Source organism: Alosa pseudoharengus, unplaced genomic scaffold (genome assembly GCF_046254945.1).
Source record: "Alosa pseudoharengus isolate Yale_2024_CS ecotype anadromous, Long Island Sound unplaced genomic scaffold, YU_APseudo_1.1 YU_APseudo_1.1_scf_1, whole genome shotgun sequence".
Classification (NCBI taxonomy): domain Eukaryota; kingdom Metazoa; phylum Chordata; class Actinopteri; order Clupeiformes; family Clupeidae; genus Alosa; species Alosa pseudoharengus.
This window is the reverse complement of record NW_027468564.1, coordinates 40,709,646-40,735,370: the sequence shown is the minus strand read 5'-3', so window position 1 is coordinate 40,735,370 and position 25,725 is coordinate 40,709,646. Positions and strand designations below refer to the sequence as shown.

Genomic DNA, 25,725 nt, shown 5'->3' with positions numbered 1-25,725 from the left:
AACAGGAGTGCGAGTACATTCCTCTCAGGTTAGAGGGAAAAAAGTTCTGTCTCAGAGCAACACTTCATTATCTAAGCACCCTGACACACTATGACATGCACGAATGTGCATGCACACGCGCACACACACACACACACTCACTTAAGTCTCCCAACCCCCTTTAACATAGCACAAAAAGAGCACCTACTCAGAGGATTTCACAGAAATAATAACATCTAAACAAAAAATCATAACACTTTCTTATACAAAATAAACAAACAACAAAAAAAGTGCAAAACCAGGGGTTCAGATGGGCTTGGTGTAGCCGAAGACCCCGACGGGGAAGTGCTTGACGTGGGTGGGCCACTGGGCGGCCAGATGGAAAAACTTGACGTCGTTCCACTCCACGCCGTCGATGGACACTGCGGAGAATTACAACCAACAGCATGAGCACATGCCGGCCCAGTCGCAGGCCTTCCTCTAGTCATCTTGGCTAAGACAGTTTCAAGACTATAGTGAGTAGTGCTGTAGTTAGGAGATTTATGGCTTAAACCACACTGTTAACATACTATTTGCAAAAGAAATCACACTCTTACAGGGTACAGGGGTCTCCAAACTTTTTTCCTCCAAGAGCTAATTTGACAAAATGAACATGGCCGAGAGCTACTAATGTTTTATAGACTGTTAGTAGTAGCATGCATTCACATAGCTGATCTCCACCCAACACAGCTGAATACGTTTCGTATGGGTTTCAGAGCTCCTTTCAATTCCTTTACCTTCTGTCTTTGTAGATTGTGAATTTGATTTGATAGGAATTTGATCAGGTTTACCAAATGACTTAGTCATCAAATTAGCAAACATTTTCCTTAAAAACTACCTGAGCTACCTGTTGGAGACCCCTGCTCTAATACCTAATTGGTATGTCTGTTCTTGTAAATTAGCAACCTGTAAAAGATCAAACATTTCTACACACTCCAACTAGGGTGACCAGATGAGATTAGCTGAAATTCGGGACGCTTTTTTTTTTCGCGGGGGGGGGGGCGTTGGGGTTGTAGGCCTACATAGACTATTATAAAAGATAATGAATTTTCAAACCTGTACCAAAACACTTTTTTATTCAAACATCGAGTCTGCCTCAAAATACAACAGAGAAATCATGAACTCAAAATGTCATTGTGGGAAAAAAAAAACAATGACTGCATAACAGTGCAAATCAGACCTTTCAGAATAAGGATAATAGCCTAACGCTAATGATGGGTCATTAAGTAAGAATACAAAATAATTGTTAGATTAAGTACACTACAAAATTGACAGTGTTAAAACAACTCTGTAAGAGTCAATTTTAACACTAGATCAGTGTTTATTTTGTCCCAATCTTGTCAGTGTTAATTTAACACTCTGTCGAGTGTAAATAATCCAACTCAGATACAGTGTTGGAACACCTCTGTATAGAGTTAAAATGAACACTTAGAGGTGTTAACTTCCTGTTACACTAGAGTGTAGAGTTAAATTTCAAATCTGTTTCAGTGTTTATTTTACACTAATTTGTGTTGGAACACATCTATAAATAGTTAACAATTAACACCAGGAGGTGTTAACTTCCTGTTACACTAGAGTGCAGAGTTCAATTTCAAATCGGCTTATGGGTTAATTTTACACTAATTAGTGTTATTATTTGCTACTGAATAGTTTAGTACAATACTGATTAATACAACAACATTTTCTGAAAATAATTGTTATTTAGTTATAAAAGTTATTTAGCTAAAAAACACCATACACTGAACTCTTGCAGAGATTTTATTGCAAAATGTAATACTAGTACAAAACATTACATTAGCACAGGTGGCAATGGGGGACCAAGTAAATGTTTTCATCAGAATTGTAATACAATTGCTTGTCAAAAGCTTTGTGGTAAAATAAATCAATGCTTACAATATGAAACTGTCCAGGTCTCTCTTCTATACAAAATGCACTGAAATGGTCATGAAATCCCAAAGTCACAACTTCACAAAGAACAAGATAAGCACAGTTATCTTTCAAAATTATATTGATTTTTTTCCAATTTTTTTTCGATTTATTTTTTGCACAGGCATAGCACAGGCATATCAGGCTGAATGCCACAGCACACAAATAAACTTAAATGATACTCTCTTCCAAAATATTTTACCCAGCTAGTTGTATGGGCATCATATTGTGAGCTGATATTAAGACACTGACATATAACTTCATATCCCTCCAAATTAGAAACCACTTCAATATGTATTGGTCCATGCTCAAATCTTTCAAAATTAAATGTTTTCTAGTAAACGGCCATCTGTGAATGATGTGCCTTCACCATAGTTTTGGTTAAATTTTTGAAGTTCTTAACGGAGCGTTTAAAAAAATTATGCTTAGCCTCGAACCTCACAACGGGGATAGTGAACTAAAAAATGGTGCTTGGGTATGAGACGTTTGCTTGGGAATACAGTCTTGAAAAGGCTATGGTGCTCTGAAATTAAATGTTTTAGAAAACAAGCCATGCCTTCAGTTACACGAGGGGAGAACACAATAATATACACTGTAAAAAAAAATACTGGCAATTGTTGCTCTTAAATAGATTTTAGAATTTATTTGACTTAGAAACAAGAGGTTCCACTTACAATGAACAAAACCAAGTCTACCCAACACACTTGTCTCCATAATGACCTCACTAGAATTTTAAAATCAAAGTATCAAAGATTTCTGAGTTGTAAGTACTTCAGCCTCACAGGCATGCGCGTTGCAGTACTCTATGGGGTTTCCGTACCTCTGAGCAGGGGCCTACTTATGACAAGTTCAACTGTGGACATGCCCTTTCATGCCTGTGGATTTTGCTGATTACCTTGCGGTGGACTTAACCTTGTCTTTTTTGGTAAGTGGTGTTTATATTGATATAAGACGTGTTAATACCATTGTGTACTTGAATGAGTGAAAGATTCAGTTAGTTTGCACGTTTATCATCTCAGACTAATGTTAGAAAAGTTGGCATTGTCAACGTTGTTGTTAACCTTAGCTTCGCTAGACACGTTTGCCACGTTAGCTAACAACGGCGATTTATCACGTTAAGATGAATTTATAGATGGGGTTTTATGCATTGGCCATCTTTGTAGAATTTCTAAAATAATTACACTACATAGGCCTACTCTAAATTATGCACAACCGTTAAATGCGCTTTAATGGGGGAGTAAGGTATCGGGGAGACGGATCTTCCAAGTGGAAGAAATGATAGTAACGTTAGTTACTGTAGCTAGTTACATGCTAAATTGTGTGACTGGCAATGTCTGCATGCAGTAATGTTACCAGTCTGCAGTAACTTTAACGCTAGTAGTGGGACTTTGACAACGGCCGTGAGAAAGCCTGCTTCACTTAAGTTTAGCTAAGACATCGGTGCATCTGGCATTGAATATGAACTTTGTAATGAGTTATAGCTGGGTACAAACTGCATAGTGTAGTTTGTTTAACTAGTTAGCCATCCTCCCTTCAAGCCAAATTCAACCTGGCTTCAGTTTTACTAACTTATCTACATTGATCTAATATTGTTATCTGTAGACTGCATAGTAAAACGATGCAATTCAAAAAGTAATTATAATAATTACACGGAATACTATAAAGAATATCAAAGTTGTTGACTAATAACACTACATTTTTGACATTTATAAGTTCATAAGTCATGATAATCATTAACCATAATCATAATATTGAAGATATTCATTGTGTCTTGTAATCATATACAATCGTAGACATACTTTTGATCTGAGCATTTTGTAAACAATTATTACTGACAATGTCTTAATATTTTGTGTCTCTTGTGTTTCTGTGTTTTAGAAGTGGATTGCATGCATTGCAAATTCTGTAAGTTTGAGACTTCTTCTGAAGAGTTGCTACTGAAACATTGTCGCCTCCGTCACAAAGGTGATCACTGGCCGTGCATTTACACAGAGTGTGTTTGTGTGTTCAAAACACCCGGTGCACTTAGATCACACCTTTCGAGATCACACAGAGGGACTGCAAATACACCAAGTTCAATATTTCAGTGTGAACTATGTGACTTTAGAGAGACCTGCAGTGAAAAGATTTTTTGGAAGCATCTTGGACACCACTTACAGAATCAGGAAACTGTGCAATGTCCCATACGTAGATGTACTTTTAAAACAAACATTCGTCCCACTTTTACTTCCCATAGAAGTCGAAATCATAGAAATTGTTCAATTCAAGACTATCGAACTGTAGAAAGAAGCAGCACTTTAGATGATGCAAATGATGATCAAGTTAATTTTGAAGTAGGAGGATCACAGGATAATGAAGTAGGAGGATCACAGGATAATGTTAGCGCAGATGAAGTACAAGAGTTTGATGAAAATGTGGACAATGAGATACTTAAACACAAATTGGCTGCTCTGTTTCTTTCTATGCAAACAGTGTTGCATGTTCCTAGAAGTTCAACTCAGGTTGTTGTAGAGGATTTGCATAATATTCAGTCTTTTTCTAGTGCAAAGAATGTGAAAAGTGTTAAAGAGGTCCTTTTAAAACATAAAGTTGAAGTAAATGATTTGCTTTTGCAAGACATTTCTGATGTTTTAGTTAAAAATAATACACTCTTATCAACAACATCTAAGAAAGGTTGTCTATCTACAGATCACCGTAGGAATTTGTACTTCAATGAACATTTTTCTGTAATACAACCCACAGAATATCTTTATAACCCAGCTGATAAAGATGCTTTTGTTTATGTATCAGTCAATAAGGTACTTGAGGTTTTATTGAGGCGGGCAGATTTTTTGGACAAGATTGTATTTGATCAAGACCCGTTACCTAGGGTCTACAAGTCTTTTCAAGATGGAAAGTATTACAAAGACAATAAGTTACTAGGGCAGGAGAACCAATGTATCAGTTTGGCATTTTATACAGATGAGTTTGAAGTGTGTAATCCACTCGGCACATCTAGAAAGCTTCATAAAATAACTGCAGTTTATTGGATTGTGTTAAATTTACCCGCCAAGTTCCGGTCCAGTCTGTCTTCAATTCAACTTGCACTCCTTGGTAAAAGTGTTCATGTAAAGCAATATGGTAATGAAAAGTTTCTTGAGCCATTAATTAAAGATATAAAGCTGCTAGAGCAAGAGGGATTGTATGTTGAAGTACTAGATAAGTTTATTAGGTCTACTATATTCTGTGTGTGTGCTGTTAACCTTGGAGCGCATGGTCTTGCAGGGTTTAGTGAAAGTTTTATTGTTGAGAAGTTCTGTCGATTTTGTTTATTAAGTAAAGACCAAATTGCCACAGCTAATGTTCAAGACTTTCAACTGAGAGATATTGATGGACACAACAAGTTATTGGAGCAGCTTAGGCAGAATGAGAACCTCCAAAGCATTAATGGTGTAAAAAGGGAGTGTGTACTGGGGAAGCATCTTATGTTTTTTCATCCTGTTAATGGATATCCTCCAGATATTTTGCACGATTTTTTTGAGGGTGTCATTCCTGTGGAATTGTGTGTGTGTTTGAAAAATCTCATAGGAAAGCGTCTAATTACATTTGATTCACTAAATGACTCCATAAAGGCATTTCCCTACAGTTACACAGACAAAGTTAACAAACCACACAAAATTCCAAAAGCAAGCTTTGAAAAAGGAACTGTTGGTGGTAATGGACATGAGAATTGGACATTGTTACGCTTGCTTCCTTTTATTATTGGATTCAAGATACCACAACATGAGCCTGCCTGGGAGATTTTAATGGACCTTAAGGAAATTGTTGAAATTGTTGTTTCACACACACTTTCAGAGGAAGCATTATGCTATTTGTCCTCTAAACTTCTGGATCACCGCAACTTGCTGACCAGTACCTTCCCAGAGTTCCGACTTAAGCCAAAACACCACTTTATTGACCATTACCCCCATCTAATCCGATGTTATGGACCTTTGGTGGATTTTTGGACAATGAGATTTGAGGCTAAACATAGCTTTTTTAAACAGGTGGTCCATGACACAAGAAACTGGAAAAATGTGCTGCTCACACTTTCCTCTAAACACCAGCAGATGTTTGCCCACCATTTGGAACGTGAAAACCTTTTCAAGGCAAAGCTTTATGTGGAAAAAGTGAAAGTAGTAAGGGTTTCAGAATTGGATGCATCACTTAGGGGCCTAATTGAGGAGGTGTACCCAAATCTTCACACTGTGTCTCTGTCTAAAACTGTTCACCTGTATGGTACACAGTATGCAGAGGGCATGATTTTATCTTCTGGGCAGTGCAGCGGATTACCAGAATTCCAAAAGATTGTATCAATTCTTGTCCACACAGAGGAAGTGACATTCATTTGTAAAAGGCTCTCTTCGTGGTACATTGAACATTTCAGATCATATGAACTTGTTGAGCACCACTGTTCTGAAATTGTAGCCCTGGTTCCAGATGTGCTGACGGATTACCATCCTCTACAAGCCTATAAAGTTCGTGGGAAATTGATGGTGACTCCAAGGACATTCCTCCTCCATTAAAGCAACTGAAAATGGTATGTTAACCACTATACCTACAGTATAGTGTCCTTGTCATTGTAATGTTGTAGTGATACTAAATCTTTTTTGCCTTTTGCCCTCTTTCTAGCATTTGTTACTTCGGATTGTCCTTTCCCCTAATGAAGCCAGAAGACTCCAACTGGAAGAACTACCAGAATCTGTGGACCAGCTAATCGAGGTACTTAAAGAAAGACTCCAACTCGAGAGAGATTTTACACTTCAATTTGAAGATCCTGATTTTGGAAATTCTTTGTGCCAGTTGACCACAATGTCTGAATTGCCAGAAGGACGTGCTGTCCTACACCTCATGTGGCACTCTACCCCTTCTTCCCCTTGTAACCTATCTGACCATTCTATCAATGTATCAATCTCTTCCTTGGACACAGCCAGTGTTCATTCTGAAGATTTCAGGCCTAGCAGTTCTCGCCAGACTCTAGAACAGGGCAGTTCTAGCGATTCTGGCAAGAGCTCATTAAGACGGGACATAAAGTGGCCCTCTCCATTTCCCATCCCAAAGCTCGCGTATGATGTTGAGCTAAAATTGCGCAAGGGAAACGATGTTTATGCAAAGACAAAGAAGACTCTGGATGTGTCTAGAGATATAAAAACTGCAATTTTGGATAAACTTGCACAGGCCATTTTTGATCTCAGAGGAGGCTACCCTGCAAAAGATGAGGTGGCATCAGTTGCATCTGCTCTAGTTCTCAAGTATCCATGCCTAAGGGACACAGACAGCATAACAGGCTGTGATTCGTGGCTAACTAGTCTCAGATACAAGATTGGAAACTTCCGGGCAAAACTGCGTGATGCAGGCTGCAATGAGGTAGATGTGAACAGGAAACGACGAGGAGATGGGGAAGATGTGCCATTCACTCTCAAAAAGCCCAAACGAGGAGAAGTCAACCATGTCCCAGAATACCCAGACCACCATGACGATAATACACTTGAAGAGGAGCGGCTCGCTCTAGTTGATGAATTCAAAAAAAGAAGAAGAAACATGGCAGAGATAAGGCAGAAGATGGAGCTGACCTTTTCCCTCAGACGTAGGGAAATTGTAGAGATGCAGCCTATGGTGTTGGAGGTCAAGGAGAGATGGCCTGCGCTGTTTTCTCTGGAGGAGGTAAGACTTTTTTTATTATTTTAATTAAATTTTAATTCTTATTTTTCACATGCGTTTTTTGACAAGTTTGACTTAATCAAGGTTTAGGCCAAAGATGAACTGCAACATGATGGTTTATGCTACAGATCCTTTTAGACATTGTTATATTGATGTATGGCATCAAATACATGGTTTTGTTCAATCAATGTTTTTAGATTTCTGAAGAGTTTTATCGGATCACAAGCAAGAACCTCCTGGTCACTTTCCGTGCATCACTTGACAAATATGTGCCTCGCCTATTAAAACTCTACCGGGCAAGGAAGGGAACATTTGGTCCAGAGATGGAAGACCTTCTGGATAAGCTTGATGAAGAGGTGAGTAAGTGCCTGAAGCTGATTATGTGTGTGAACTCTTTTCTTTGCAATTGCCTAGTTTTCTGCATTTATTGGTTTTGAGCCTCATCCAAGTCACTAGTGTAGATAAACACACTTGAGTTCGGGATTTACATCACATGAGTGTGGCGGCGGCCATATTTAGGGACCCTGAACATTGCCAAAAACAATATAGAGCGATTACTAATGGTAGCATTAATTGTCACAGAGGTGAACAAAACTAATGGACAGTCATGTGAGCAATTATGTTCCCATTAGTAATCACTTTATGTTATATTCGGTGATGTTCGGTGTCCCTAAATATGACCACTGCTCCCTAAATATGACCACCGGTGTCCCTAAATATGACCACTCATGTGACCTAAATCCCAAACTCTATGTTGATACTTTATATTATGTTGGTGGCAAAAGTGAACTTTTTGAACTAATCCTGTTTCAACCTACACTCAAGCCTGGGCTACTGATAACTAAATCAAACCTGCCCAGTATACAAGAGGTATCTTTCCCATGACACTATTTCCATGTTCCCAGGATGTGTTGAGAATGATGTTAATTTAGCAGCTGGTTAAAGATGAACTGAACTGAAAGAATCAACATTGATAATGTGTTGATTATGACAATTAAAAATAAATGACACTAAAAAAATAATTTAAAAAAATCAATACGTAGCCTTTTTTAAGCAACACCAAAATTGCGTTTGTTAGTATTAGAACGCTGCCAGGTTCAATGACGTCACTGGCATGGTAGGACCTGAGAAGTTCTATAGGCAACAGCTGCAGCATATTATGTATACACGAAAATTTGTAATTTTAATGGCATGGGTTACAAATTTGAGCCTGTGAGGGACAGGCCTGTAGTGTCTTGACTACCACTAGATGGGTTTCAGGCTCCAGCTCAACCTTCAGTAGGATCATTTGGGTGAAAATGACTGTGTGGGCGCTGCCGGAGCATGGACACTGGAATCTATCTGTTGCAAAGCAGTGGCGAAACGTAGGGAAAATGTTCAAGGAAGCCAAAGTGACGGGAAAAATGTGTTTATTTATGTATGTGTTTATTTCGGGGGTTATACATTTTGTGCAATGTACAACATAGATACATTTTGTGCGGCACAACATAGGCTACTGTAGACCTAGCCTAGGTCATGTAGAAAACTGGACGAGGGGCGCTTGAGACAGCAACACGCACGCTGTCTCTCTGTCTCCCTCCATCCCTCACACACATACATTGCCTACTGTACATCCTCCACACAACTGCATACTCACTCACCACCACTACATTAGGCCTATGCGAAGGCTATGTGCATATACAAATAAGCTATATAACACGCATTGTCACGTCAATGTAGGCTAACGCAGTATGGACTACTGGCACTAGTAACAGCAACTCACACGGGCTCTCTCTCTCCCTCCCTTGAAACTGTTAAAAACTTCGTTACCCCAAGTTGACCCCAGATACACGGAGGATACACGAGTTTGCCGTTTATTTTAGGCTAACGTTAGTGGAGAGTTTGCAGATTTTTACCTTGTGGATGTTGATATTGCACGAGTCTCTTGGATAGCAGTACTGCGAGTTAAACTCCCTCGCATCAACAATCTGTCCTGAGACGGTGAACAACTGGCTTCAGGGTGAGTAGAAAGGGACATTGGATTCTGTTTACAGACCCGCTGTGGTTTAGTTACCAGCTAGTAAAAGCATTATTATCGACCTGTGATATCGTCGGAGTCATGGTTTATACTCTCTATGGTCGGAGTGCTAGCTTGTGGAGTTTGACATAAGAGTGTTTCCAAGGTGTTAGCTGCTAGCCCTTTCCTAGGTTGGATCGTATGGTAGCCTATCTAACACTGGACCTCACCTGAGGCTACTTCGAGATATTATTCCAAAGGGGACGGATAGGCTACTGCACTTAAAACTTTAAACGATTGAACGAACCTTCCCAGACTTGTAATTGCGACCAGTGACTGCATTGAATGAACGAAGCCGAAGTTGAAACTTAGGCTCATATGGCACATAGACTGTGGGCTCGCCTTTCTATGAATTGAAAAAGACTACAAGCTGTTCCACCGAGTTTGCGATAAAGTAAGCAAGAAAAGGGTTTTTTAAGTCAGGATATGGCAAGTCAATGGCATTTATTCGTCCAAAGTTACAGACCAGTTTCCATAGTGCACATCTTATCAATAGTTTGAATGTCGTGTGTGTTTCTGCTCATTGACAAAATAGCGTTCAGTATGATTCATGCCAAATTAATTTCCCCTGTTAAAGTGTTCGCCTTTGTTTCACTAGTTTGGTTTCATTTTGTATGAGATTTTGTGATGTAGGCTAGCCTATGATAAATGGCTTATGGCCAATATGTAACTCAGCTAGGCCTAATGTTAGTTTCCTCAGCCATGTCAGCTAGCCTCAGACTCATTATCTGCTATGGCTGCTAGTGCTAGTGCAGAGTAGCTTACCATGCCAGTGACGTAGCCGATTGTTGAAATCCAACATGGCGGCGCCCGTGTAACAACAACACCACTTTTAACGTACAATTTTATCCCTTTTAATAAATTCAGCCATTTTAATCATTGTACCAATGAGAAGAAATAAAATACATCTGTTATATCACCTTTACTTCAAATTCCAGTTCAGTTCATCTTTAAGGTCATTAGACTATTGAAATGTTGATAAACCTGGGAATTATTATTGATGGAGGTTGTCTATGAGGCATCAAATAAGTCATGATCCACCAACTGCACATACAAAGGGAGCAGATTGTTTGTTTGATTTTTCAGTGCCATATTGATCATTGTTACCATTCCACAAAACATTCTCCCTGTAGCAAGGTGCTCTGGCAAATTTTCATTTTCTAAAGAGCAGTTTTACAGTATACTTCCCCAGTAGAAATGTTAACAGCTAAACAAACAAGTTTTACATTTAATATCTACAGTTTAATTTGCATTTCATTTACACTGTTTATCTTCAGTTTTGCTCTATGTGAATGGTGTTTGTATTTGTGTGTTGGTATTATCTTTAGACAAGTGACATTGCATCTCAACGAAAGACAACAGCTCTGAGAGGACTACCCATCTTCATCCGTGAGGACACGTCAACGTTTTTCTTGAAGTGTTTGGTAAGTGATTTCTTTGTTTAATAGACTTTAAAAATGTATCTGTAGTGTTGCCACTGATTATATGATTTCTAAGCGTATTCTGATAATTTTGAACATAATAAACTTTGGAACATATCCCCAGATGCTCAAACGCACTTTCTGTCATTCCATGAGTGGTTCATCAGTCCAGATGTGTGTTGCAAGGATTGATGTTAAACTACTTCTGGTTACTGGTATACTAATGGGTGATGGTATTTATGCTCTAGCATCTGTCCCTTTTAGATTGTGACAGAGCAAAATCTATCATAGGGTGGCATGTCCTTAAAGCACAAAGTTCTATTCTACACCATTCCCACATCCCTGTGTTTGCTTTCTGCATGAATGTTGTCCAAACTCATATCACAATGCCAATTTCAGTGACATTAAAGGAACACTTAGGAGTCAGTCAGTCCATATCCTTGTTCTTTGAGGCTGCTGAGTGCTGTTGATGGTTATCATAACGACAGCAATTAGTACAACGTTGACCGAATTTGAGAACTGGCAGCTAACGCTAAAAGTTGGGGGCATAAGGACACGAAACTTGCATGCCCTCATCGGTTAGAGTTGGCTGCCGTTTCACTATTTGGTCTACCCTGCATGAAATTCCATACCTATCGGCAACAGAAACAGGCCCACGGGTTGATTCACTCCGGATAATACCTTTAATTCCCACACTCTACTGGGTTGCTTTTGGAGTTGGAGTTGAATGGAAAAGTCTGTAGCATAATGATGGTAGATATCAGTGTAACTGTTTTGCTTTGTATTTAATATTGTTTCTGATTTCTTTAGGATACTGACCCTGCGGATGCTGTGGTCCAAGGTGTGTCTGTTGGCATTCTGACTGTCTATGAAGATGATGATGCCACCACATCACCAACTGTGCGAGATGTAGCTGTTGTGTTGGAAGGACGCATCATACTGCATGACTTATCTGACCTCCAGACTGCCTTTGCATACCTCTTTGGCCTTTTGTATGCCATGAACATTGAATATCCAAAATTGCTGAAGTATACCTTTGAAGCAATTCAGACCATCTTTTTTGAGCTTGGGTCCCGATGCTCACAGCGCATCAGGTCTCTCAAAACAAAGCTTTTGCAGTAAATGTTTGTAGAGTGTTAAGTCATTTCTCTTTTACCCTCTGGTCAATACCAGTGAAGTTTCATTTGTCTGTTTAGGCAGTTCCCAGTATGCCATAAACATTGAATATCCAAAATTGCTGAAGTATACCTTTTGAAGCAATTCAGACCATCTTTTTTGAGCTTGCGCTGTGAGCATCGGGACCCATCAGGTCTATCAAAACAAAGCTTTTGCAGTAAAGTCATTTCTCTTTTACCCTCTAGTCAATACAAGGGACGTTCCATTTGTCTGTTTAGGCAGTTCCCAGTTTAAGAATTGCATATATGCTCAGTGCCAAATGTTTTTACGTGTTTCCTGAGAAATAAACATGGCATGCACACACAGATTTGTGTGATAATTCTCACTTTAATCCTCATATTCCGCCGGTGGGACTTTTACCCACCACCCCCCAACATTCTAAATCAATTGTATGCACCATGTTGCTATGTAGCATAATAATGTTATACACCATTTCAAAGCTTGCTGAATCCAAAAATGACAACCTTTTTCATGTACAATCTGTATAGTGCTTTACATTTGTTATTTTATTAGGTCTCAATTAAATTTGATCCAAAATGCCCCCCTCCGCTTTTGGTGCTACCCTGACTTCTGGCTGCAGAGTAGCTGCAGCACCATAAGTAGATGCAACATATTGGGTACTGAAATATTCACAAGAATCCATAGAAATTGAATCTTCATGTTTTATTATCCAATATTAGTTGTACAGATGTATAGTTTATCTTATACACACTCATTGAACCAACAAAGTAAATGCAAAAATAGAGACTAGAGGGCTAAAATGTGGTCAGTTCAGAGATGCTTGTAATCTGGCAGAAAGAAAAAAACTATATTCTAGCCTCTGTAACTCTGTGTGTACATCATAGTTATTTTGACTGTTTCAAACAGGTGGGCCCCAAAAGAGGGGGGAACAATGCCCTTGTAAATAGGCACAGTGCAATTTCAGCCAAAAACTTGAAATTTGTATTGAGATCTATGATGTACCTACAGTAAATGTATAATAATAACTTCAATTATATCTAGCATTGCATAATTTTAGGGTACAGGTAACTTGAGAAAGATAAACTGTTGAAGGTAGAACTACATGCTAATAAAACAAACCTTTCTTTGTTATTGTAAAAAGAATAACCTGGTTTGGTCAACAAAAAACTTAAAGTTGGCTAAACTCAAAAACCTTTGTAAGGTCAACAAAAAACGAAGTTGGCTAAACTCAAAAACCTTTGTAAGGTCAACAAAAAACGAAGTTGGCTAAACTCAAAAACCTTTGTAAGGGCAACAGAAACAACTAAGTTAGCTAAACTCAAAAACCTTTGTAAGGTCAACAGTAGTAAACTTGAGTTGAGAAAACTCAAAAATATCTTGCATCATGTTGCCTAGAAAATTTGAGTTGTCCCAACCATTTCTTTTTTTACAGTGTATGCATGGAATTGCCTTGCTATCCACGATGATGTAGAACTTCTGCATCTTGTTCTTCTGTTCGCCAATGCAGAGCAGAAAGGGCTGAGACGGTTCGAGACTGGTCAAGAAGATTTGAATGCTTGCACCAACCTGTAAAACCAACACAAAAAAAGGAACTCACTATGCATTAAGATATACCAACTCAATATTTGCATTAAATTATCTGCAGTTTCGCTCAATTGTGTTTTTTCCCCCTCTCAATCCTTTTCTCCACACTATATTTAATTATTACAGACAAATTGAGTTTATTTATGGCAATAAATTACCGTTTTACAAGTTCTGCAACCCTTAGTTGTTCTGAACAGGCAGTCTATTTGCTTAGGAAGAACTGTTAACATTAAGAACTTACCTGCAGATACCTCACCAAGTAGTCCTCTGCTTGGAGGGCACTGATTTTCGCAGACTTCTTGTGGCCCTTAGATGTTGGGAGGAATGAGATGCAGCAGCAAGCACAGTGAAGCAATGTCACGGTCCCATCCTAAGCAGTTTAGTGTTGACAAAGTAAGCAGTGTTACAAGTATAAAACAGGAAGTAAAGACTGATAAAATTTTCAAATGAGCTTAACCTACCACCATCATTTCCTTGTGCAGAGCTAAGGAGCTCCTCAACATGTAGAGTTGGTACTAGCCCCTTGCATCTTCAGTGATGTGTGGTCTGAAAAACGTTGGCCATCTGGCTAAGAACTTCCCTGATGCCTCCTCTCCAAAAAGCATCAGAAAGTCCTGCTCAATCTAATATTAAAACAATAGAATGTTAATACATGGTGTTCAGCCCTTCTACCCATAGATTATTTAATACCCACACTTTTACGGAACTAAGCATTAACGTGATGTACTTGATGACATTCTCCCATTTCTTAGGTAATGTACAATATTACCATGAAAGCACAAACATTTACAACATTACAGTACAAATTGGGTATGGCTGAGCAAATCTTAACATGAACCTTAATTTTTAAATTAGCATGATCATATTTCACAATTAAATGTAAACTCACAAGGCCAGGTATGTCAAGAAATCTTGGGAAGGTGTCCAGAACATCTACTGACTTGTCAGGATCACAGTCAAGTTTCTGTCAGTGTTCAAAAGTGGCCTTCATTTTCTCCATAACTAGTGCTTTATCGGAAGAATGATTCATCGTAGATATTGCCTCTTCGCACTCTTGATCAGTCAACTGTTGTATGGTAGAAGCCGAGTCTCTTGCAGCCTTTGGACCACCATTGCATTGTTCCACTGCTACCCGAGACCTTGAGCCATCAGATAGGCTTCGTTGTACAGTCTTAAGACGCCATGCAATGTACCCAGAGCCTGATGCTGCATCATAAAAGTGTTCCTTTTGGGAATAAAAATATAATTTAGTCACTTTCAGACTGCTAAATTTATATTTAACAACTGCAATTTAGTTCACAATACCAAACTTACATATCCATGCTTCGACAATGGGTCCTCAAGATATGGGAACAAGGCCACAATGCCTTGGGCATACTTCACTCGAACAGCTTGGGAAGGGATCCGTCTGAAATAATAGTATAAGGTGTTAAAAGTAGGTATTGGGACATCATAACGGCATTTTGACCATCAAGAACTCTGCAAACATACCCATGCACCTCCACCATGTCAGCAACCAAGATATTCACAAGCTGTCTCCTGGTTCCATCTGACAGTGACTTTGTTTTAGTGTACTCTTGAAAAATCTGAGGGGTATGATGCTTCAGAAGACACTGACATATCCTCTAAATCTAAATCGTGTAAAACAATAAGCAAAAAAATGCATATTTAAAACTTTCATGCAATAGAAAAATATGACATTCCTGCATTACATTACAATTACTTACCATCATTCACATACACCTTGAACAAATCCTCCCCCTTCTTCAACAGTTCAGAAAAGATGTCCGGGTCAACTTCTGTTCCAGAAGAATCTTTGTAAATTACCCCTTTTCTCTGTACTTTACTTTCACAAGCATTCTCTAGAAAATAAGGTAATTTTAAATGTAACAACAAAGGTATAGTCAAGTTTAGGCTACTAAGATTTTAATGAATACTACTACTACTACTACTACTAATAATAATAATAATAATAAAAATTATAATAAATACTTTGTCAATCTTACCCAAGCTAGGAATGACACAAGAAAATCCACAACACTGACAGAGTTGTTATAAGGGTAATTATGACCAAGATAACTGTCAAGATAATTATCCAGTACTGCAAACAGAAGAAAGTACAGCAGAAATTTACCAGAGCATTCCAAGGAACAATTTAGATCTCAAATCTAGATCACTGCACATTTTTATTAAAAAAACAGAGCTGATGCTGTCTTGCAAAATATAACATAACTTATGGTTTGTCAATAGCCGTAGGCTATAAAGTTATAGTTCTATCTATAGGGCAAACTTGACGATGACGATAAAATCAGAATGCTCGCTTTGCACCCTTTCACTCGCGCACACACATAATCTCTCTCCCTTTCCCTCCCCTTTCCACTGTCACTGCAGTCGACTTACTCAGTTAGCTATTCTTCTATCGTAACTGAATGCCAATCTGTTGGCATTTTAGTGCAGGCATGAACTAAAAAAAACCTAATTCGAAAGTTTTGCCTACTATTGGATAATTCATTTGTCTTGGAATGACTGCCCATGTCTACAAGAATTTCGTTAGTCAATCAGATTTAACGTTAGCAACTTCAGAATCTGCCACAGACACTAGCAGTTACAGAATAAAAAACGAACATGAGAAAGGCACATATGACTACAAATACACGAGAGGGCTGGATTATTAGTGACCCAATACCTTTTTTATCCGACAAAGACCATCGACTACTCATAAATTCGCTAAAATGCAGCCTTATATTACTCCGTTTAACCAAAACTAGCCTGTTGTTAGCTAGCTAGCGATAGCTAACATTTTATCAGTTAGTTCAGTTAGCTGCATCATCGCTAACATACTCCTAGTTAACTAACAATATTCAATCTTCAGGTGTAGGTTAAAATAATGAGAAACAATTATTTGGATATATTTGTACAACTATAAAGCATAGCGTGACTTACCATATACTCGGTTTCCATCGAAAAGAAAGATGGCGTCTCTAGACCTTGCTGAAATGTGGCTGAAATCCGTGAGGTCACGTTAGGAGAGGCGTGGTTTCATAACACTGAAGGAGTTGAGTCCCAAACACTGGCCAATGACACTAACTCTCTTACAAAATTGACTCCTTAACAGTTAATCTAACTGTTTTCAGTGTAGTTTTAACTCTGTATTTTAACACTTTTGCTTTACACTGGGAAAATAACTCTGAGAATTTTGCTGTGTAGATTATGTTAAAACGACATCGGACATTAGGCCGAACTTCCGACGTATTTTTTTGCACACATGACGCGACCGATTAATCACTGCTGGCTCTGCCTGCTGCGCTGCCTGCACATTCAATGTCCTCGGCTTCGCTTGCGCTCTCTTCATCTAGGCCTACTCTATAAAACAGAAACACCAAACTCTCTTCTACACACTTTGCAGAATGCTTTCATCTCGTCGCGTAAGGCTTTGTCAATCCACGGGTACCTCCCCACCCACTCCTCCCGGTACCTGCATAGACGCTTCCCAGACAGCAAAATATATTTGGGCCAGATCTGGTCCAGATCTTCATTAGCATTTGGCGCAGATCCATTAAATGGACATGCCCCGGGGTCATTTCTTCCGACGGGCCAATACCGGAACAGGTTTGAATTACGGATCAGAGACAGATCTGGGCCAGAACTGGTACAGTTATTATTGCCATGGCAATTGGTGCGGATCTGGCCCAGACTCATATTCTACATGTGGGCCTGGTCTGTGATTCATATTTAGGCTATCAGACAATTAGCTTTTTGCTTTTTAGTGGCATGTTGGGGTTCCGGTACATCAGCCATGTCAAGGAATGAATAAAAATGAGCTAAAATCAGTGCATATTCGCGCCTAATTATAGAACGTCAAAAAAGAAACAAAGTAGCTGGGGCTGCATCCAGACACTTAGCTGCCTTCGGGAGCTGCATGCAGTCGACTCAAGCTCTCTACGGACAGTTTTTAATGTTTATCAGAAAATAACTACTCAGTATTCTGATTGAGTATAATGTTTGGGACAATTAGGGCTGGATTCGGGATTCGGGATAAACGCTTAGATTTCGGGACTGTCCCGAATTGCTCAGGACGTCTGGTCACCCTAACTCCAACAATTGGGTGGAGAAAAAAATCTGGTGAAGCAATTCTCAATGTCGCCACAGGGTGGCAGCAGAGAACTCTATAAGTTCCACACTTTCTTTCAACAGAGAATGGCCTCCTGTTCTGATTCATGCCCCCAGATGTTGAACCATTTGGAGCATTTTGACCAAAACTAAATGGGTTTAGACCAAAAAGTAGTTGTTTTCCCCCCCTTGAGAACCAGGGTGGGTGTGTCATTCTACAGTTCAGTTATACACGCTACAGCCTAGTTAGTTATGACGCATCCATGTTTCCTTCCCAGATAGCAAGGTGACATTGATATGATGTTGATTTTCCATCCAAATCATCATTTTGGTTGAGATTGAAATCTCAATGGTAAATAGACATTGAATCAGCATTACAATCCTGACAAAACTCCGACAGTGCATGAGCATAGATAGAGAGACATCGAAACAACATTGGTTTATAGTTTATATTACCATAATCGATAGACCATCGATACATAGTTCACTAAAAGATATTGAAAAGTCATGGATGCATGGTTTACTGGGACATTTTGACGTGGTGATTGAAAAGTAGTGGATTTTTAGTTGACCGCGCGACGACGTTTGAACTGTCCAGCGGGAGATCATTTTGAGCAACGGTTCAGTCAGACCAACAGTGTTCAGCTCTCTGTCAAGTTCGCCGCTCCACCTTAATGGTAAGCAAGCATTTATTTATCTAACGATAATGTTTCAAAGTGAAATTGTACTACATTAAATTCGGGCATGTTTACAGCCTATGTACATCGTAGCCTACTCTCTAACTTACAAACTCATTCATGCTTGAGTCAACTTAGGCTAGCTACGTTATCTTTGCTGTGGTCAAATTAATGTTTTACGTTACGTTATGGCAGTGTGTTATGTTAACGTTAACGTTACTCCCAGTCTGATTTATAATTAGGCCTTCCTTAACGTTAGTTGTCAGTAAGTTAGTGTTGATTATATTCGTATGATTTACATAAAATGTTTGTTGAGTTTACTGTCAAAATGATGGCTGAAGATGATGTGCTGCTGGCTAACGTGAACGCTTACTGTTACCAGCTTTTAGCCTAAGTTGACTCTAGCATGAATGAGTTCGTAAGTTAGACAGTAGGCTACGATGTACATAGACTGAGATTATTCTAAAGTTTCACTTGTAAGTAGCCTTCAGTTGGACATATTTATCTAACACTGTCTATCTTTCTTCTATTTATGTTAGGTGCCGCTTCACTCTACTGGATGGTGGAGGATCTGACTGCAACCGTAGGCCGGATGGCAGGGAAGCTCAGCACACGGGAATTTATAAATGAAGAAGAGTGAATAAATGCACTTGCTTTTCAAACTGATAACAAGTTGTCAATGGTTATTTATGCAAGCTTGTGTAGCCTAAACCAGACATACCTAGGCCTAGCCAAATGTATCCTGGCTGTAGATAAAGCAGGGTATGAATTTCCCAATATTTTGCCAGATTTATAGTGGTTTACTGCGGTTTAATATGAATTGAAATACCATTGAAATCGCATTGATCTTTAGTTTGGTTGTAATTTCAACATTGTTTCAATATTATTTTAATTGAAATACAATTGAAATTCCGCTGGTCTATAGTTAATAAATCAACATTGTTTCAATATTAACTGAGGGTGCAAACTGATGTTAAATCAACATCATCGAAATCCGACATTGATTCAATGATTTAACGTTGACAATGCAATGTTGATTCTACATAGTTTCAATGCCCGTCTGCTATCTGGGTTCCCAAACTGGTGGATATGTGGGCTGATTCACTAGATACTACAAAGGCTCAAAGAGTTCAGAATGGAACCGGTTCAACAACCAGCTCTCTGCTGGTCGAAAATGTGTCACGAATCATAGCCAAGTGAGCTGCGTTGGGCTGTCCTTAGGTAGGCTCTGACATTGACGTGTGGGGCTGATCAGAAATAATCGGATGCCTGCGGTAACGCTGTTACAAAAATATTTCGATAAAATTCGGGTGAAATGCAAGCATATTAGGCACATATCATGGCTCCAATAAAAGTAGGCTAATGGGGCCTAGGCTAGGCTACTTTATATAAAAAACATAATTTGCTGACTGCGTGTTGTTCTTGCCATACACTGTAAAAAATAACATTACATCTTACTGCAGTAACACAAGTATACTTTACTTACTATAGGCTGACCTAGTGTTCTTACTAGAGTAACATTAGTAATGTGCCGAACTTGCATCAATGGGGTCTAAAACTTGAGATACACGAGTAAGCTTCACAACTCAGACCTGAGTAAACTGGACTCACGCAGTGCACACGCGCACAGTCAGCAGAGGGAGCGTTCTGGATTCCACAGCCAACGGTCGGCAGTGTTACGGTGTGGCTGACTTTTGGGATGGGAGTGTAACGCAGCTTCACCAGTGACTTGCTCTGTCCGGTAAGTTTACAGTATGTATTAATGTGTCAAATGTTTACAGTATAGGTTGAACTAACAGCATTTGTGCAAAACTGTACATTCGGTTTCATTAACAGCTGGGGTAATGTTAAGTTCAACTTGCTAAGTGGCCGATATATGCGCTAGCTGCTAACAGTTTGCAGCTAACTGATAGCAGTTATGCGAGTTAACATTGCCTCAGACCATGCAGAGCAGAAAACAAATATTCTAGGTATTCAAGCCCTTTGATATTTTTTGTTATCGAAGTTATGAGGAAGTGGTGGCGCCTGGGGTCTAGAACTAGGCTGTATACATTTGCCAATAGCAGTTGTCTTCATGAGCTCTTAATGAAGTTTAGCTGCTAGTTCTAACGCTTGCTAGCATGCTAAATTGATTCAAAACGTGTAAAGATTAAACTGTGTATGGTTTACGTCGATATTCCTACTGTATTGATAAAACATTGATAATTGGACTCATAACCTTACTGACTGAGAAAGCCATGGTCTTTTATCTAAAATCTTTCGTTGTGATTTAGCAAGAGGACTTAGGTTGCAGTGTGTGGAATTTAAACGAATGTGCTGTTATTGAGGTGCAAAATGGCGTCATATAATTCCAACGTATGATTGACATTTTAAATTATATTGTGATAAATGTACTAGGCCTGAAGCAATAGAGAAAATTCAGTTGCCAAATCATAATATTTTTAGCTTAACAGTATTAATTAGGTCTCTGGAGAAATAATTTAAATGAACATTTAATGTGATAAACTTAATCAGCTGTTTTAGTTAAACATGGCCAATAGATGCATATTGATAATAATTTTGCCCTCTTTTTCTTTTTGCAGTTGGAAAACTGAAAATGCAGAGCAATGAACTGGACATGTAAGTTGTGCTTGTTTGGATGTGAAGTCAGAGGTCAGTTGCTCAAACACTACAGATTGAAACATGGAGGTTACACCAGAATACGACCGAAAAAAACTGCAGAGGGTGGTGAAAACTGGCCAACGCATCACCGGTTCCTCACTCCCCTCCATCAAGGCCATCCAGGGCAAGTGATGCTTGCGTAAGGCGCGCAGCATCATCAAAGACTGTTCTCACCTCAACCACAGACTGTTCACCCCACTCCCCTCTAGGAAGCGTTACAGGTCTCTCTGCACCCGAACCAGCAGGTTCAGAGGAAGCTTCTTCCCTGCGGCTGTCACCCTACTGAACTCTAGCTCTGCATCCCGGTGACAACCAACCAACTAAGCCCCAGCCCGATGCCTCCTTGCCTGTGCCTGTTGAGGTGTCCACCATGACCATGGAAACCTTGACGGGGGACACCCACCCCCGCGGACAATTGCACTACTCTATCCCACCCATAGTGTTCTATTTATTTACAAATGTACATACTGTAATTACACTTATGGCATTTTCTACTGCTCTTCATACTATTCATCCTGCACATACACATATTCTTACTACTCTTATAATGTTACTGTTTCTGCACTACAATGTTACCCCACTGCACATAGCTGTATACTGTACATATATGTCTATATGGTTCATACCGAATATCCGTATTTATTCTGCTAATACACTGCACATATTTATACCTAATTTATATTACTCTAAACCACCTTCTGTAAACCAACTGTATACTACTGTTTACACCGCATATTTCTTATCCTGTCTATGCACCACCTGTCTTTGTATATCACATTGCATTTTTCTGCTTTTTTTGCACTTCTAGTTAGACGCAAACTGCATTTTGTTGTCTTTGTACTTGTACTCTGCAAAATGACAATAAAGTTATCTAATCTAAAAGTGCCAACTATTTGTGTACATTCTGCAAGTAAACTTTACTATCCAACATAAAGTACCCTTTACAACTCAAAGTAAGGGTAACTCATTTAACAGTAGTAAATACAACTTTGTTTTTAAGTAAGCTTTACTCGAGGGCATGAAGTAAACTTTACTAGTTGGAAGTAAGTAACCAGAACTTTAAAGTCTTAAGTAAGGATAACTTCTTCTAAGTAAGCATTACTTGTAGACATCAAGTAAACATTACTTGGAAGAGAAAAGTTTTGTTTACTTAACTTATTTAAGGCAACGAGTTTCCACCCTTTTTTCAAGTAACCATTACTTATTATTTTTTACAGTGTAGCTGGTCAGGCAGAGGCTGCTTTGCCTGAGTTCTTTGTTACATTGCTCCAGAACTGTTCATCGCAGCGAGATGAAACTTTAATTGCGTGACAGAGCAGAAGTGGGGCTTTCCAACGAGACTAAACTCTTGCCTGTGCGATCAAGTATGAAAACAAAAAATAAATCATGAAATTAAATCAAATTGATTGATTCATAGTTTACCTGCGCACCCATTAGGCTACTCTCGTTTGAATTACTCGCGAACCCGTGATCGCATAGATATGGCAAGCATATCAGAAGAAAGATGAGAGACAGGGCTGTCTATTGGTACCAAGTATATCGATGCTTCTGGGCTATAAAAACAGACAACGTGACTGCAAAATAACATCATGTACAAAAACCAACTATCGTTTGAATTAGGCCCTATTCGCGAACCCGTGATCGGATAGATATGCCACGCATGTCAGATGAAAGAGGAGATACAGAGCTAACATTTGATACCAATTACATCCTTCTGGGTTATAAAACAGACGAAATGACATCAAAATAATAACTTCATATAGCTCCACTTACCCCACGTTTTTGTGTGTTGTAGTGGCAAGGCATGTTCATAATCCAACGCTATCGTGTTTCTCTATGGCAAAGTATGTTCATAATGCGGTTTTGAGATCCCAGCAAATTCCTGCATGGCATCCATTTCGAGACTCACATTGCATCCCAATTTATTCGACAAAAAAACACATTTCTGCCTTCACTTTGTTCATGACAATGCAGTAAAAAGTTGTTTTAGAATCATCATGAGTGTACACACAGAACACGCAAACTCGGGTTCAGTCAGGTCAGATCAGTTCGTGTCACAGATATGGAGCGCAGAAAGGGCATTTTTCATTACTAAATAAAAATGGCATTTATTTCAGTCTAGGGTTCTAAGGGTAAATTTCTTAATTCAGAGCCATGTTACTTACAGCCAAGTACTTAGAGTGGATATCAGAAAGAAATATAGTTTGGCCATCATCAGTATAAGATTAAATATCTGAATACAATATTTGTAGTATTTATTATTGTTCTTTAACATCATTTGAATAAGACTGATTAAGTAAGGTGCATTATCATAATGTACTTTTTTTATAGCATTGGCTTATGGAAAATGATTTGGAGTGGACAACAAACTGACCTGTGTATCAGTGTTGGCTTTACACAATTTATTACCATTATTAAAATAGGCTATCCTAATCTTCAAAACTTTTTGAGTAGTTTTTAAATAGTAGTTTTGATTCCCAAGTGCCACCCCAATAAAAAATCTGGACCCAGCTGGCCCCCCCCTATAAAATAATCCTGGCTACGCCCCTGTGGCAGACACAGACACAAGATACAAGGAAACTGATGTCGGATGGGGTGTCGGATGGGGTGTTTACAGTTATCAGTCGAGTGAATCAACGTTCAGTGTTCTGCGCTCACTCACTCAGTAAAGGGCTATCTGGAGAGGGCAGGCTGTCTGGTTAAATGACTTGATGTGGATGCAACAATCTATAAATGTTATTTGAGCATTTTCAGGAAACATACCTAAATTCCTGCTATGCATGTATATACTTCTGAGGAATCAGATAATTGAAAAAATGATCCGGGAGTTGCTACCCCATCTCTCTATACCACTCCAGGCACAGAAACACTAAACCAGGAAATAAATCCATATAAACCCATATCACCTTTATTAGTCATAATTTTTGCACCCCCCCCCCCCCCCCACACTCCTCTTCTTGCCCCTACACCCTCTTCCTTCGCCATTTCCCGTGACGGTCATTAAACGTGAGGGTCATTAAATGCCATCTGAAACCAATTCTCAGGGGGTGGAAGAGGGTGTAGGCCAAGGGCTAGTTTGGAAAAGCCCCCCCCCCCTCTCTCTCTTTCTCTCTCCCTCTCTCTCTCTCTCTAGTCTCTCCCTCTCTCTCGTCTCTCTCTCTCTCACTCAGTCTCTCTCTCCCCACTTCTCTCGCTCTCTCTTCCTCTCTCATTCTCTCTCTCTCCATTTCCCCCCTCTCCCTCTTTCTCTCCCCCCTCCTCTCTCTCTCTCTCTCTCTCTCTCTCTCTCACTCTCTCGCTCACCCTTCTTGTTCTTCTCCTTCATGACGACGGTCATGGCCATTCCGGGCGGCGGCGCCAGTTCGCCCCCTGCAGGCACGCGGGAGACGGCCAGCGAGCGGAAGTTGCTCTTGAGCGTGTTCTTGACGCCCACGTCCCTCTTCTCGCCCTCCTTGCGCTTCTCCACGCCCGGCAGCGTCCAGTAGTCCACCTGCAGACCCATCACCTCTCCGCCAGTGCACGGAGAACTGAGCACACACACACACGCACACACACACAGACACACACACACACACACACATAGAATGTGAACCTAAAGCATAAGTGTAATGTATGTTGATACACTGGAAAATCCTCATTAAGTTACTATACACCAGGGGTCTCAAACTCAAATGAGCTGGGGGCCAATTCTGCCAATGTCATCTGATTGGCGGGCCGGCTATTTCTGAAAATGTTCTTTTTTTCAAATACCACACAAAACTGCAAACAGAAAGTGCAAGTGTTTTTATCTAGTTTTAGAAACCTGTGCTAGCAACCTTAGCTTATAAATAAAATAAATATTAATACAAAATATAAAACAAATGAAAAGCATAAAAACAGGTATGTGTGTGTTTCACACCAAATAAAAATATTTTCTTCTCATAACTTTTTTAAACCTGGCAAAGGCGTCAGGGTTAAGAAAGCAACACCATTGGATTTTTATATCAAAATTTCAAAAGGCCATGGCTTGAAAGTGGTCAGAGATAAAGTCCTACTGTAAATGTAAAAATCTTTGAGTAAAACAAAAGTTTATGAAGGGGGTAAATTTACCCATCTAATTTGCCATTGGATGGCAAGCCCCTCAAATTATGCACCTTTCAGTAAATACTGGATGAACATATTTGAGCAGGTTTACTTTCCTTTTTTCATATTACCCACATAACAAATTAACAGGAAAATACCTAAGATGTATACCAACACCTAAGATGTATATGGTTTCTAAACCACAAGGCCTACAATAAAGTATTCTGGTCAAATCAGTTCCTATCGCGGTAATCTGAGTACCCAGAAGTTCGCATCATATTGTGGGTGACTTTGTAGTTTAGAGGCCTATTTCTACTAGCCCTGTTGTCTGTACCACGTCCATTACGGACACTATCATCACGATTACACTGCAACCTCCAAGCTATGTTGGGCA

The 25,725-nt window shown here is 39.4% G+C and overlaps 2 protein-coding genes and 4 long non-coding RNA genes across 6 annotated transcripts; 3 read left to right on the top strand and 3 right to left on the bottom strand.

Annotated features, from left to right (window-relative positions):
• Positions 1-285: 285 nt before the first annotated feature.
• Positions 286-24,788, bottom strand: LOC143118924 (phosphofurin acidic cluster sorting protein 1-like). Its single transcript, XM_076280074.1, has 2 exons — positions 24,573-24,788; positions 286-401 (listed from the first exon to the last, which is right to left on the bottom strand). Exons 1-2 carry the CDS (start codon positions 24,769-24,771, stop codon positions 286-288), a joined length of 315 nt encoding a protein of 104 aa, XP_076136189.1. The 5' UTR covers positions 24,772-24,788.
• LOC143140359 (uncharacterized) lies at positions 3,823-12,530 on the top strand. Its single transcript, XM_076301203.1, has 6 exons — positions 3,823-3,909; positions 6,403-6,502; positions 6,595-7,626; positions 7,821-7,979; positions 11,008-11,103; positions 11,911-12,530. The coding sequence occupies exons 2-6, from the start codon at positions 6,500-6,502 to the stop codon at positions 12,220-12,222; spliced, it is 1,602 nt and encodes a 533-aa protein (XP_076157318.1). The 5' UTR covers positions 3,823-3,909; positions 6,403-6,499; the 3' UTR covers positions 12,223-12,530.
• Positions 13,718-15,402, bottom strand: LOC143140247 (uncharacterized). The gene is made up of 6 exons (XR_012990615.1): positions 15,313-15,402; positions 15,136-15,229; positions 14,711-15,046; positions 14,283-14,444; positions 14,063-14,191; positions 13,718-13,803 (listed from the first exon to the last, which is right to left on the bottom strand). It is a non-coding gene; the product is annotated as an uncharacterized LOC143140247 (long non-coding RNA).
• LOC143140310 (uncharacterized) lies at positions 15,408-15,881 on the bottom strand. The gene is made up of 3 exons (XR_012990635.1): positions 15,828-15,881; positions 15,549-15,683; positions 15,408-15,452 (listed from the first exon to the last, which is right to left on the bottom strand). It is a non-coding gene; the product is annotated as an uncharacterized LOC143140310 (long non-coding RNA).
• LOC143140175 (uncharacterized) lies at positions 18,346-19,280 on the top strand. Its single transcript, XR_012990580.1, has 2 exons — positions 18,346-18,608; positions 19,148-19,280. It is a non-coding gene; the product is annotated as an uncharacterized LOC143140175 (long non-coding RNA).
• On the top strand, positions 20,048-22,151 carry LOC143140104 (uncharacterized). The gene is made up of 2 exons (XR_012990546.1): positions 20,048-20,349; positions 21,191-22,151. It is a non-coding gene; the product is annotated as an uncharacterized LOC143140104 (long non-coding RNA).
• Positions 24,789-25,725: the final 937 nt, after the last annotated feature.